The sequence below is a fragment of the Chaetodon trifascialis genome, chromosome 12, assembly GCF_039877785.1.
Source record: "Chaetodon trifascialis isolate fChaTrf1 chromosome 12, fChaTrf1.hap1, whole genome shotgun sequence".
In the NCBI taxonomy this organism is placed as follows: Eukaryota; Metazoa; Chordata; class Actinopteri; order Chaetodontiformes; family Chaetodontidae; genus Chaetodon; species Chaetodon trifascialis.
In genome coordinates this window covers 11,529,416-11,544,305 of record NC_092067.1, presented here as the reverse complement: position 1 = coordinate 11,544,305, position 14,890 = coordinate 11,529,416, and the positions used below count along the sequence as shown (strand labels likewise).

Sequence of the window (14,890 nt, the reverse complement as noted above, 5' to 3'; positions counted from 1 at the left end):
GACCCGATCACAGACCTAATGAGAAAAATTATATTGTATTTACCTTTTCAGTGAGTAATAACACATTAAAGTAGGTAAAAGGTACAGAAACTCACCAGGGAGATTCAGATTATAGAGATATACAACAAGAAAAATAAACATTCTCTGCAGAGAAACACTGTGTGCTGAATATTATCAAAAGACCAGAACAAGAGTGGGTCACTTGACCTTTAGGTAGAACTGTGTTAAGTTTTACTGTGCTGTGTTAAATGTCCCACGTGTGTGCAGCACAAAAACTGAAAGCAGCTTTCTCAAATTCAGTGTTTGCACGCAAGACTTTGAGCATTAGCCAATCACTGGAGTGAGTCAAACGACTATGGGACCAGTTTAAGTGACGTATGATGGCATAATGCCATTAATGGCTTTATAAATAAGTAGAAACCAACACCTCCCACGTCTTACTGTTAGAGACGCCCACCCAACCTTTTCACACAAGATGCAATGATGAGTAGAATAACTGTCATCACTCATGAATTTCCAGCATCAGTCTCTGGTTAAACCAGAAGCTACGTGTGTTATTCAACCTGTGACAATAGGTCATGAGTAAACGTGGCGTCACCTTAAAGGGTTGAAAATGTGGTAACCACCTATTTAAAGGTGGTGACAGCAAAGTTGTTTTTTTAGTTTATGACATATGACAATTAAACTAAAATCAACCTGTGACTGATGTACTGTTTGACTCAAACATGACAATTCACATGACTGTTTCGTCAACAATGGAAGCAGCTGTCTACTGAGTTTTATGTACTGTTTGCCTCCACGCTTCTGACTAAACGACACCATTATTACTGTGAGTTAATAAGTACAAGAATGCACTGAGGTGAAGCTGTCTCCAGGCTTCTCTCGGCTTTCACGTGGCTTTCACAAGGGGCAAGAAAAGCCAGGGTGAAGGCTAATCTGTCTTTCAGACTTTATCTGAAGAGCTTCCCCTGATCTATTAGACCAATTTTGAGGACTTTCATTCAATTTTTTATCACTTTTATCTCTAATTTTAGGACTTACAGCAGTTTCTTCATAATGAGTTACTTTACTGCTAATACTTACTTACCTCACTCAAGTATTTCTCCAATGTGATTGTGCTACTTCCACACAGAGTGACTATAACCAATATTTTCATATTGACAATGTGTAATATGAAAGGGGTCACTCGTTGTGACGAACCTACATTATTACCCGACCCTGCTGTTCCCCTCAGCTCTATGTGGAGCTTTAAAGGTCAGACACAGTAAGTAACTAGCTGGCATTTAGCTGCTAAAAAGCCAGCTATTTCCTTCAAGAGCTCATAGAGACATGACTCCATATGAAAGCTGGTGTTTCTCTGTGTCTGCTAAAACACTAGCTAGCAGAATCAGTTGTTGCAGGTTTAAGCCTGATTTAGTTTTGGCCACTGAGGGCAGCCGAAACAAGCTATGAACACAGCACTGAAATATTCATCACATCACCTTTTAAGTTGACAGGGTGATCTTGTTAGCAAACTGTTGGTTATTTACACATCTGTAGCACCTCCTGAGGGAAATATGTGGCTCTTAAGCAGCTAAATGCTCCACTATGTTCACAGCTGTCTGTCTGCTGTTTGGTGCAGAGCAGGCTGCATAAAGTGGGTTTATAGAGCACCTTCATTTAAAACAGCTGGACGCCTGGAACACACTGATGAGAATGAGAGAGTGAACCAAAACAGAGACTTTGTGGATGCAGTCCTGTGTTGATGACCGGGAGAGACCAGTGTCCTCCTGGAATGATGTCCCTGCCTGCTGATGCTTACAGATCAGATGGCCACGTGCAGCGGACAGTCAAGGACAGTAGGATGTGTCGTCTGTGGTTTTCCATCTGCCGTTTTTGTGGTTGTGCTATGTGACTAGTTTGCCCTGCTGGACTGACCGTGTTTAATAATGAAGTTGATGGTTACAGTTTCTAGTTCAACTCACTGGGTGTCACCTCGACGTGGAGGCAATATTCAGTGACACTGGAGCTGTTGAACCTTTTTAAGGGTTTCAGTTTTTCCCCATTAGGAACGATAAAAGTGTACAAAGAGTCACAATTACTCGACAGTGTAAACCAACTGACTCAGTAAGAGAGAAGTAAAAGCTCTTTAATTTGACGAAAGACACAACTCAAACATCAGTGATGGTATTATTTGCTGGAGTTTATATTTTTATAGAAGCCTGATGGAGAAAACCCAAATGGTGTAGAATATACACCAATATAGTGTAAAGGGAACCAAATTAAGTTTCTTTTCAACAGTCAAGTGCATGAAAAAGCTTAAATCTGATCAAATTACAAGGCCACTCTGTGATGTGACAGTATGACCTTACATATGTTCTCCTCTGTCAAGTGTTGTTAATCTCAACATTTTTTTTAAATGATTTTTATTTTTCTATTTTATTTATTTTGTGGATTCCTGCTTCATTATTTAGACGGTGACAGCTGGACAGGGACAGACATGCTGGAGGGGTGAGTGGATTTTCGCTCCCACAAAAATACTCCTGTCCCGTCCCAGAAGAATGACTCCCATCATACTGTATTGCTTTACGCAAGGATTTTGCTTAGATGTTCTTGATATCCTCTTCAAATTTCTTTTGTACTGAGATGGAAAGTAGTGCAATATTATACTTGTCTAAAAGTATTGTTACTTTAAAGAAAGCGACATTGCTTTTAACAGAAAAGTGAAAGTGCTTGAGTATCTGGTGACCCTGATGTCCCAACCAACAATAAACCATTCGCATAGAAAGGTGGAACCAGTCCACTCAGCCTCTCTGTCCCACTGTAACCAGTCCACTCAGCCCCTCTGTCCCACTATAACCAGTCCACTCAGCCCCTCTGTCCCACTGTAACCAGTCCACTCAGCCCCTCTGTCCCACTGTAACCAGTCCACTCAGCCCCTCTGTCCCACTGTAACCAGTCCACTCAGCCCCTCTGTCCCACTGTAACCAGTCCTCTCAGCCTCTTGAAGTTTTCAGACATTTTGAGCTGATTGAGGCTCTGCAGACAGAACTGAGTGTGAAATAGTCAGAAACTTCAGGAAGTTGTCACACACCTCAGTGGACGTTCACAATCAATGCAGCAAATGTAGAAGTTACCACTGGAGGATCCACCATGAGCATTTTAGCTTTAGCCAAACTCAGTCCACATCTGCTGAGTCACACAGCACCTTGTGTGTGTTCGATTTGTGTCACTTAGCGTGCCTGCCAGTGGTGCATTAAATCAGTGACTGATTAAAAAGTAGTTTCGACCTTTTTTAAATATGCTGAGGTACAATGAAAATGACTTGCATTATGTTCAAAATAATAGTATTCAATCATATTAGAACTGCGTGTCTGTACATAACTTTTCTTTGTTTTACATTTTCATTCATTCAAATGAATATTTCATGTGGGAATGTTTTAAATGTGCTGCCTCTTTAATCTGTTTTGACATTAAGCCTTTAAGAATCTACATAATTAGAAAGTTTCATGATGAATCTTTTTTTCTTTGCTGAAAGAAGTGCTGAATCCAAAGGCATCGAGTTGTACTTGACTGAAGAATAAATTCTTTTAGTAAGTGAAGACAGCTTGGTCATTTAGGTTCCACTGAAGCCAATGTTCTCATGAGGAACAGTATGTTTCAGTAGAGAGCTGTACTGGCAATGTACACAACACACACAAGTTAGGTTTTCATCACTTTTGGGGACATTACATAGACTTACATTAATTTCTTGGAGACTTACCTTAACCTTAAACAAAGACTTCACCCTAAAATGTTATGATTGACATTATGGGGGGGCTGCACGGTGGCGCAGCAGGTAGTGCGCGTGCCTCACAGCAAGAAGGTTGCCGGCCTTTCTGTGTGAAGTTTGCATGTTCTTCCCGTGCATGTGTGGGTTCTCTCCGGGTACTCCGGCTTCCTCCCACAGACCAAAAACATGCTCATTAGGTTAACTGGTGACTCTAAATTGTCCGTAGGTGTGAGTGTGAGTGTGAATGTTTGTTTGTCCTTGCATGTGGCCCTGCAATCGGCTGGCGACCGGTTCAGGGTGTACCCCGCCTCTCGCCCATTGTAGCTGGGATAGGCTCCAGCCCCCCGCAACCCCGAAAGGGATAGGCGGTATAGATAATGGATGGATGGATGGATGGACATTATGGGGATCTGCATTTTGTCCCCACAAGTATGGCGACTCCCCACAATGTGACTCTGTAAATAAACTTATGTCCCCACAACATGCATTATACATGGACACAGCCCCTGTGTCCCTGCAGTGTGTTCAGACTGCCCCCTTCTGGTCTGTAGAGACACCGCACGTTAACAACAGGTAAAATGAGGAGAGGTGAGGAAAAAATGATCAGGATTCTTTTTAATTGAGACATTTTTAGCATACTGTATTATTAAAAATCCTCTTCAGACTTCTTTTACACCCATGAAAATATTCAGAATAATAATTCATGTCTTTTTTATTAGAAATTCTTTTAATTACATCCACTCCTCATTGAAAAATCCAGAATATATGAATGTATTGATTTTTGACTGCTGGACACAAGATTCCTCCTACTTCACTGACAGATCAATGCTCAGCGTGTGAGCACTGGATGTTTTAAGTACTTGTGTAAGGTGCTATTGGACCATGACTGACCTCCAGACTAGCTGTGATGTCATTAAATCATCTCTTACGTACATGTGTGAGAGAGAGATTCAAGATGTACACGGAGAAACTGAGCTGTTCTAGATGAATGAGAGAATCTGCATGTACATCATCCTGCAGTGAAGGTCAAACAAGTTAAGCAACAGCGCTGACTGGGAAGAGATGAGAAGGGATTAGAGTCACTGACCACAAGTCAGTGAACGACTGAAGATCAAGGAGACCATCCATTAAAAGCTAGTAAGTGGACCTTGACTTAAGATTTGAGTTTTGTCTAGTCCTTCCTTCAGTCTGACCTTATGATACCCATTCGAGCAACACAAAGAACTTTTAATTACTTCTGATTTAATTACTTGTGATGGTCTACTAATAATAGAGTAAGCACAATCAAGACAAATTAAGGCATTAATTAATTAATTAAAGATGCTTTTTTTCTATATTGTCCTTATTGTCAGCAAATCTCATTCAAATGTAAAACCAACAATGCGTTCATCTCTGACTCCTTTCAGGCTTCCCTGCTGTCTGCGGCACTCATCCCCAGCTCAAGTGTTCCTACTAATGATCTTATAAAACAGATAAAAACTATACAGATGCATGTTTTAAAAAGTCTTTTCCAAAAACAGGGTGTTGTAGTTTTTAGCAAACATTACTCAAAACTTTGTAAAACATGTCATTGCTTGGGACTATATTCCCCTGCAGGTTAATATACATCTGTAGCTCATTTCAGCTATACATGCAGTATACATGGTATCAGAATGTGGACTCTTACACAGAGACTGGTGACAGAGACATTGTGTTTGACAGCGGGCATTCAGACGATGAGTGGTCCTGCTCCTTGTGTGTTGTGATGTATTTGAGCATGTCAGTCGATGTCACGACGCTGAACGCCATCTGCCTCTGGCAAACGGACCCATCCTCCTTACCTGGAGAGAGACCGTAGACCGTTGTTACACTGACATTACAAAATCAGCACCACTAAAGCTCACTAATTAACACATTACACCGCGTTTGTTTAACCCGGTGAAAAACCAGTTCGCCATTTCATCCGGGGTTAAGTGTCAGACTATTTCTTGGCTCTGAGCAGTTGCCAGGCAACCATTAGAGACTACAGGAGGAGCTTTTCTGGGAAATTTCAGGGGGCGCCACTGCTTGAAGACAATTGCAAAAGAGCGAGAGGGAGTCCTTAATGGACTCCTTGTGTAAAATGGTGGTCACAGACAATGCAAAAAGAATTGATTAGTGCGCTGTTGAGAAAGGAAACTGTAAACATACTGCAGGGCAAATTTTTACATTGATTCTAACAGGTTGATTTATTATAAGGGATTTTTTAACAATAAATATAAAGACCTTTTTGCACTGTAAAAAACCCACTAACAAGCTTCAGTTTAGGCTTTTTGGCCACATGTGAATGAAGCTGCAACGATTTGTTTCTTTTATAACTTTAAATGTGTTTCATGTTGGCCATGGTCATATAAAACGAGCAAAATGAAGACATCACCTTACACTCTGGGAAATAGCAATGGGTGTTTTGACATTTTAACGTCTAATCAATTAATGGAGAAAATAAGCTGCATATAAACCCATAATGAAAACAATTGTTAGTTGTAAAATCTTGAAAACAGCAGCAGTTTGATCACATTCACACCCTGGTTCAGCTCATCCTAACCATTGACAGTTCAGGGCCATTTCCCCATCTCCTCTCACCTTTCATTTCCTGACACCTATGTACTCTTCAATCAAATACATGCAAAATGGCAAAGAAAATGCTATTAAAGTATCTTACACTGGGCGTGATCATGCACCACCAGGGCAAAGTGGTCTGCTTCAAGGATTTGGGACAGCATCCCCAGGTTGTCTGTCAGATGTACCTGGGAGTACAAGTGTAGAGAGATTGGACGCACGTAAATGTATTAAAGCTGCAGTAGGTAACTTGTGTAAAAATATTTTTTTGTCATATTTGCTAAAACTGTCCCTATGCCCAGACAGCAGTACATGAAACATGTAATCTGTGAAAAAAAAAAAAACGGCTCCATTGGTCCCACCTACTGCTCCTACTGCGATTTGCAAGAATCCACCGCACCTGACACAAAACAACCAATCAGAGCCAGAGGAGCGTCTGAGGGAGTGTCTGACATCTGTCAATCACTACTCACACACGCTGCGAACTGCCCCCTCCCTCTGCTCATGCTGCCGGCTGCCGCTCAGTCAAACAGCTCTGTGAGCGGCGTCAGGAGGCGAGTGAAAGCTATGGCAGAACAACAGCCACACGCAAAGGAGAAACTGCCCATACCACCGCTGCCAACAACAGCATATACGCTAAGACAGCAAATAACCATAAAGCTAATATGGTGATTGATACAGTAACACTCCGCAGCGCGTATGGTATGTTAGCGACTGTGATGTAGCGGCTGGCCAGAGTTAGACTGTTTCCAATGCTAAGGCTGACGTCATGCTGCCGGCTGCCGCTCAGTCAAACAGCTCTGTGAGCGGTGTCAGAAGGCTAGTGAAAACTATGGCGGAATAACAGCCACCCGCAAAGGAGAAACTGCCCATACCGCCGGTGCCAACAACAGCATATACGCTAAGACAGCAAATAACCATAAAGCTAATATGGTGATTGTTACAGTAACACTCCGCAGCGCGTACAGTATGTTAGCGACTGTGATGTAGCAGCTGGACAGAGTTAGCTTGTTTCCGACGCTAAGGCTAACATTACTGGTTGTCACGGCAGTCGCGCAGACGCCACAGGGAGGAGGGGCTCGGAAGCAGGGCATGAGTGCAGCGGAGGGAGGGGCTCGGAGGCAGGGCATGAGTGCAGCGGAGAGGGAGGGGGAGTGACGTGGAACTTGTGTTGGTTCAGATTTTCAGGCTAAGTCTGCTCTCATCTCGATCTTACTCACTGCAGCTTTAACACTGAATGCATATAATGTGGAGTATATATATTTGCCATCAATGTGTCAATGCACTCCATGTGTTTCTAATGACGGACCTGTTTGAAAGGCTTGCAGAGCACTTTGATGACAGCGTCTGAGGGTTCGACTTTCCCAGCCGACAGAGAGGACAGAATGGTTGCCAGAGTCACCATCCCCAGGATCGCACTGTGAAACACACACAAAAACAGGAGGGTGGTGAGGATGAGTGCAGGGCTGCTGTGGACAACTTTGTCACATGGTGTGAGCAGAACCATCTGCAACTAAATGTGGCAAAGACTAAGGAACTGGTAGTGGACCTGAGGAGAACCAAGGCACCGGTGACCCCTGTTTCCATCCAGGGGGTCGGTGTGGACATTGTGGAGGATTACAAGTACCTGGGTGTACATATTGACAATAAACTGGACTGGGCAAAGAACACTGACGCTCTCTAGAGGAAGGGCCAGAGTCGTCTCTATTTTCTCAAGCAACTGAGGTCCTTCAACATCTGCCGGACTATGCTCAGGATTTTCTATGAGTCTGTGGTGGCTAGTGCTACAGTATTTTTACGCTGTTGCGTGCTGGGGCAGCAGGCTGAGGATAGTAGACGCCAACAGAAACTGGTCTTTGACCAAATTCAACTTTGCACATCCTTTTGTATATACTGTTATTTTTTCTCAGTATATATATTTTATTTTATATTCTGCTTTATATTTTGTGGTATATTTTGTATTATACATATATATAGATATAGATATAGATATAGATAGATATATTTTATATATATATTTTTTCTGTCTCTTTTCTAATTTTATTCTGATTCTATCCTTGTAAGGAGCACTGCAACAAAAACAATTTCCCCTCGGGGATCAATAAACAGAATCTCTTGAGGAGGATGTACCCTGACTCATTTACAACTGGGGCCTGGTCAAATGCGTTCTCCGTCAGGATCTCAATGGTCGTCTGGCAGGACTCAGATGGCAACACAGTGAGGGGAGCAGACAGGTGTAGACACTCGACAGTCATGTTCCACCACCTGTAAGAGAGAGCAAGACAAATGAGAATCTACACTAACACTAATCTATGGTTTAGATAAACTGCCCTGTTTTACCCTTATGGTTGACTTTCTTACCAGGGTTTGAGAGGCACCGGAGCCTCCGGGCTGAGGAAGCCCTTCTCACACATCCACTTGTCGCTCAGGAACTTTGACCTAAGGTAAAACTGACTGCAGTGAGTTTGACCACATGACAAAAACAGACTGGAGGCTGCTCTGGTTTCTGTCACATTTTCGTCATCCTCGGGGTTTTAGTCAGGCTTGCACCTAAAATATGTCAGCTCCTAGACTTTCAGTGTTAATTAGAGAAGCAGCTCACTTTGAGTAAAAGAAGATAACTGAAACATGGGGACTACACAGGCGGATATATATTACACTCATATGTTAACTATATATATATATATCAGCTTTACATACACCAAAAGTCCAAAAAGCATGACACTGAGGCCCTGGTAAATGTGATAGCATGGGATCAATACTCATGTGTAGCAGTAATGGAAGTAAAGGTCTGATAGTTTAGTGAACGTATCTCTTACATGTAGTTGCGGACGGAGTCAGGCAGGATGACCACGCAGCGCTGCCCCTCCTCAAGCTGCTGAGCCATCTTCACCACTGCTGCCATGGCTGAGCCAGAGCTGCCGCCTGCAGTAAAACAGGCAAATTATTAAATGCAGAAAAGATGTGAAAAACGTCCACATGACAAATGCAGTGAAGTTTACAATACCAACAAAACGTAAACAGAATTTACCACACAGAAGACCCTCCTCTCTGATCAGCTTGCGGGACATGGTGAATGTCTCCATATCGCTTGATTTATACCACATATCAACAACCTGCAGAGATTTAGAAGGGAGAGGGCAGTAGATAGAACAATGTCACAAAACACTTGATTATTGTTCCTTTATAAGAGGCTCAGTATGCTGAACAAACCAGAACTTGCATATTCAAATGCACGCATGCAAAAGCACACTCACAGATCTGTCCAGCACCGTGGGGATGAAGTCGTATCCAATGCCCTCCACTTCAAAAGACGTCTTCTTTTCACTCTCCTCTTTTGAACCAGTCAGAATCGAGCCCTCAGGGTCCACAGCGACTATCTAAAGACAACAGCGTCAAGACTGGAAATGCTGCAGCATAAACATTAAAGGGTCACCACTACCAGTCTTAGTATGTTTGAATGAGCAGGTTTGGTGTGGTTTCTGAGAAAGAAAAAAAATCCCTCCCCCTGCCCTGAAACATGAGTAACCTCATCTGTACATCACAGTTTCCACACAAATCTCTTTATTCATGTCCATAAATTCTGCGAAATGAAACACATTCAGATTCATCACAATAGGGTGTGTGTCTGTGTGTGTGTGTGTCTTGCCTTGACATTTGGGCACCTCTCCTTCAGCTTCCGAGCAACACCAGTAAGTGTCCCACCTGTGCCAGCTCCAGCCACCAACATGTCCACTTTACCTGAAAGGGGACATACATTTTCTTCATTATTGAACAGCACTATAAGTTCATCTTCTCGAGGACAAAACATAAAAAGTCTTCCATACCTATACTGCTCTCCTTGTACAATCTGTTTTGTACCAATTAGCAAATGCTAGCATGCTTACATGCTAAACTAAGATGGTGAATAGGTCAATGTGTTCAACACCAGCATGTTAGCTTGGTAAAGTTAGCATTTAGCTCAAAGTACAGGTATGTTATTATCTTATGTTATGAATGTAATGAGCTGCTAGCATGTAGCAGTATTACTTTTGAGGATTACAAACATGTTGTCAATGGCCAGTAGCAATATAAACCAACCATTCTTTAGCCAGCTGTGTTGGTCAGTTAACTTTTTACTTGACACCGGTATCTAACACTAGATGGGGTGTCAGAGAAGAATCCAGTTTAGGGAAAGTATGTTATAATGCATCAGTGTTTGTCTTGAAATCATTTTTTCATGTTTAAAAATCATTAGTTTTTCCCTCCAAGGGAGAAGTTGTAGCAGACAAATCCAATGTGCTGAAGTAAAGACCCAAAACAACAAAAATGTATCACTAAGATACAATTTATTGAACGGACGACACTGCATAAAGAGAAACTCTTTAGCACAAACCATCACACTGCTCCAGTATCTCCTCGGCTGTGGTATCGTAGTGAGCCAGAGGGTTGCTGGCATTACGGTATTGGTCAAGGATGTGTGAGTTGGGGATCTCATTCTTCAGACACCAGGCCACGCCTACATGAGATTCTGGGGAATCAAAGGCTGCAGAAGTGGGTGTGCGCACTATTTCTGCCCCCAGTGCTCTCAACACATCTACCTAAAAACACAGTAAGACCAGATTTCAGTGAACCAAACGTCTCAGGATGAATTGGGGAAAAGTTGTGATCATTGAAAGAGCTGCACACCTTCTCCATGCTCATCCTCTCAGGCATGGTTATAATGCAGCGGTAGCCTTTCACTGCAGCTGTCAGGGCGAGGCCAATACCTGCAGGCAGCCACAGCAGGAGGATTTGTCGGTCAGATAGAATCACTGTTTGTTTTCACATCCTGCATGTTTCCGTATCAGGTACCTGTGTTGCCAGACGAGGGCTCGATGATCGTGTCTCCTGGTTTGATGATCCCGGCTTTCTCAGCATCTTCCACCATCCGGAGCGCAATCCGATCTTTCACGCTGCCTCCTGCATTGAAGAACTCGCATTTGGCCACTAAACACAGTCACAGGTGAGAAAATGTCACTGAGTGTGTTGTGGTTTGATTTAGAACTTGAAAGGATCATGTGATAGACCGTATGTAAAATTTATTCAGTGCTTTAGTTTATCACTTCATTTCAAAAAAGAAAATCTGTCATTAGTGTTTCAGCTAATCTGCTGATTTATCAATCGGGTTATAAGAAAAGAGAATCTATTTAATGTGTGTCGTTTTATTTTTGTTCCACACGGTGGTGATGTCTTCTTTGTGTTTTGTTTGTGGAGATCAGTGACAGTAAAAACAAGAATGACATTCAGTTAAAGCTGATGCACTGATGGCTGTGTGTGTCAGCAGTAACTCCCTATCATTCTGCGTATTTTCTTGAACATTTGAGAAAAAAATATTCAAGAATCACTCCTCATAATCGGCTTATACTGTGAAGACAAACAAGAACGAGAAGAACATGAAGAACTGGAGCAAGAAGAAGAAGAGCAAGAAGAAAAAGAAGAACAAGATCAAGAAGCAGATGAAGAACAAAAAGAAAGAGAAGAACAAGAAAAAATAAGGACAAAAGAAAAAGAAGAACAAGAGGAACACGAAGATCAAGAAGAACAAGAAGAACAAGAAAAGAACGCATGTGATGTCATTTGCTCATGTGAACACATCAGATTGTATTTTATTTTATCTAATCTGAGTCCTAATCTGAGTCTGGAAGGGATTCAATGAAGTAATAGTCATGAAGTGGTAAAAAAAAAAAAAAAAAAAAATTTATTTGTGCTGTCATGTCATTGAGTTTAAACCAACAGCGTCACTGTTAATGTCATTAGTATAACACCCATGCTTTGCAGACCAGTGTAAAAAGCAGATTATGAAAAAAAACTGAAATGATGTAAATTTTGGACATTTTATTCAGGAAGGTGAAGTCATCCAAAGGTCTCTCACAGACACAGTCTCAACTCTGGTGCTCCAGCTGCCCACTGCTACAAATTTGAGGCAGCTACAGTTAAATCTGGAGTGAAGTCGAGAGTAATCCCTGTCACGTGAAAACCATCTAAGCATTGAGTGTAAGGTTCTTGGTCTGATTAAGCCATGGGAACATACTAAAACCTCTCTTTCATCAGTTTAAGGGAGCGTAAAAGGGCTTTTCTTAGAAGGCTTAAACTGATGCCTTTGACAGCTTTCATCCTCTCTGAACCCAAAAACCTCACCGGTTGCCAGAGTGAGATGGTGAAATACTGTACTGAAATCAACTAAATACTAAATGGAGCAACAGCCTGAATACTTTAAAGTTTTGTTTTAAATGTGGCTTTGCTCTGTTGGCTAAAAGAACAAGTCTTTCATTTCCTCCTCCCTCCCCATCCATGAGAGCCCACTGCCTCGGACAAAACCCCAACAGTCCCACATAAGGGCACAAGTTACGTGATACCTTAAAGTTTGCTTTCTTAACAGCAGCTTCTTCAGCAGGAAGCCAACAGGGACGCAGCAGTATCAACAGCCCTCGATAAGAGCAATGACAGCACCTCCACCTGCATGTATCAGTTTAATGTTTGTCTGCATGACTTATTCCCAGAAAGAAATCCTCAGTCCTCAATTCTCAGTCCTGCCCAAGACCAGGTAAGGCTTCACTCTCTAATCCACTGCTAAGTTATAATTACATCCAGCAGACTCTTTTTTCTGTCCCACTGGACGCTGAAACTTCTCAACTTTCTGCCTGATCCAAGAAGGAGAACAACAGTCCTGTTATTAAGAGTTAGTGTGTCTCCTGCAGTCCATTTCATCTTCACTGAACCATTTAAATGAGCAAAAGCTGATACGTAAGCATGTGTGGGTGTGGATGTCAAATGTTAGCTTTGCAGGGATTATATTAAAGCTTTCACTCACAAATATCACACTTCAGTCCAAACTCCTTTGGGATTTTGTTCAAACGGACCAGAGGTGTGTGTCCGATTTTTCCGAGGATGTTTGGGAGGATGCTTGGGGCAGTGGTGCTGTGGTCAGAGGAGAGAAAGAAATCACCATCAGCCGGCTGTTAGTACAACACATGGTCCTCTTTGTCCAATCATAGTTTGATGTAAATATGCTCATTTCATCGAACCTGTTGTCAAACAAAAGGTCAAGTTCATTTACATTAAAGATTCTCAGGAGGGCTTTTCAAAGATCAACAGGGGGCAGCCAAGAAATGAACTCACGCACCAACGATGGAAATAAAGAAGACCAGAAATTAACGAACGTGGATGTAAACAATGTAGGTGTAAAACTTTCAATAATAATCAGCTTTGCAAATGATTTATGAGGAAATAAATGCATTCAGCATACACACAATGTATTATATAGTGAGTAAAGCTGTAAAACTATATAAACAGTTTTGAGAAAACTCCAAAAGGCACTTTTAGTGGCATTGAGTCATCAGTGTTTGTCACAGCTGTGTTGTCACACAGTGCTTTCACAGAGATATCACAGAGACTGTTTGAAGTGATTTCAGATTTTTTTGCTCCTTATCCTTAACCACTGAATTTATTCTCAAAGTTTTCATTAATTTGACTTACCGTGCTGGGTGGCTATGAGGGGACCCTGAAAGTGGTGCGCCCAGCTTCCAGGTGCATCTGCTGGGCAAATCAGGGCGGATCCAGTTCCTCTGATCAGCAGTCGCTTTTCTGTTCTTCGGCTCACTCTCACTGCTTTCCCGGCTCTCGCGGTAGGATTCATCTTGGTCCTTGACACTGTCCTGTTGTCCATTTGCAGACTTTTGGCCCCAAGTGACATCTGCAGTTATCAGTTTTGCTGTGTGTGGGCAAAGAGTATGAGCATCTTCCAAAGAGGAACTGTCAGAAACAGCGGGCATGGCTCACCTGTGGGGAGACGGGACGGTGTTACAGTCACACATGAACACACACAAAGCCTTTCAAACTGGAACGTATACCAGCGCTCTTGTTCTGCTTGAATCTGGCTAAACATCACATGGATAATCATGGGCGAGGCTAGCCCTTTTTTAGGGGTGCTTCAGCACCCCTAAATTGAAATTCAGCACCCCAAAAACCTGGAGTAAGAAATGTTGTTATTCTAAAGATTTAGTTCACATTTGACAGGCTTAGATAATGTCCAAAACTCAATCCATAGTTTGTGGTTTAAATCTAGATTTTAAGAATGAAAATGAAAACACCCCCACCTAATGGTATCATCCTCTTTTCACTAACTTTACTTCTCTTCAAAGTTACCTGCAGTTACTGCTCTGCAGGACCACAGCCCGTCGTCCAGCACAATACAGACACTCTGAGAATCCGCTTAGTTGTTGTTGTGAATGAAGTAAGTTGTTCCAAAGCTGTCTCACTCTTGTTTCCTTTTAGAGTTGTTCAGATTTACATTGGTGTATAAAAGTTCAGACAGATGTGAAAGTAGGTTAGAGATGGCCATTTGTAAATAATCTACACATATATTGTGCATATATACAGTATGTGATGGCTTTGTGGCATTAAAGATTTCATTGAAATTTTCAAAGACTTGCACGTCTTTAAAGTCAGTTTTTTTTTCCCCAAAAGATGACGCTCTTCTCTCATAAATGTCATAATGATTATCCAAAATTATTTTTCAATAAACGTTTTTTGGTTTTGTGT

The 14,890-nt window shown here is 42.0% G+C and overlaps 1 protein-coding gene across 1 annotated transcript; it reads right to left on the bottom strand.

Annotated features, from left to right (window-relative positions):
* Positions 1-5,016: 5,016 nt before the first annotated feature.
* cbsb (cystathionine beta-synthase b) lies at positions 5,017-14,126 on the bottom strand. The gene is made up of 14 exons (XM_070975978.1): positions 13,826-14,126; positions 13,161-13,267; positions 11,162-11,296; positions 10,997-11,076; positions 10,704-10,908; positions 9,978-10,069; positions 9,586-9,708; positions 9,360-9,444; positions 9,148-9,253; positions 8,690-8,767; positions 8,459-8,593; positions 7,638-7,746; positions 6,432-6,516; positions 5,017-5,571 (listed from the first exon to the last, which is right to left on the bottom strand). The coding sequence occupies exons 1-14, from the start codon at positions 14,119-14,121 to the stop codon at positions 5,414-5,416; spliced, it is 1,794 nt and encodes a 597-aa protein (XP_070832079.1). The 5' UTR covers positions 14,122-14,126; the 3' UTR covers positions 5,017-5,413.
* Between the last annotated feature and the right edge of the window lie 764 nt (positions 14,127-14,890).

Bases quoted from the DNA above. Each gene is read 5' to 3' on its own strand.
- cbsb (XM_070975978.1), bottom strand. From the start codon at position 14,121: ATGCCCGCTGTTTCTGACAGTTCCTCTTTGGAAGATGCTCATACTCTT. The intron at 9,709-9,977 runs GCAAGACACACA...TGTTGTCTTTAG, and splicing joins AGAGGTGCCCAAATGTCAAG to ATAGTCGCTGTGGACCCTGA. The intron at 8,594-8,689 runs GTAAGAAAGTCA...TCTCTCTTACAG, and splicing joins CCGGTGCCTCTCAAACCCTG to GTGGTGGAACATGACTGTCG.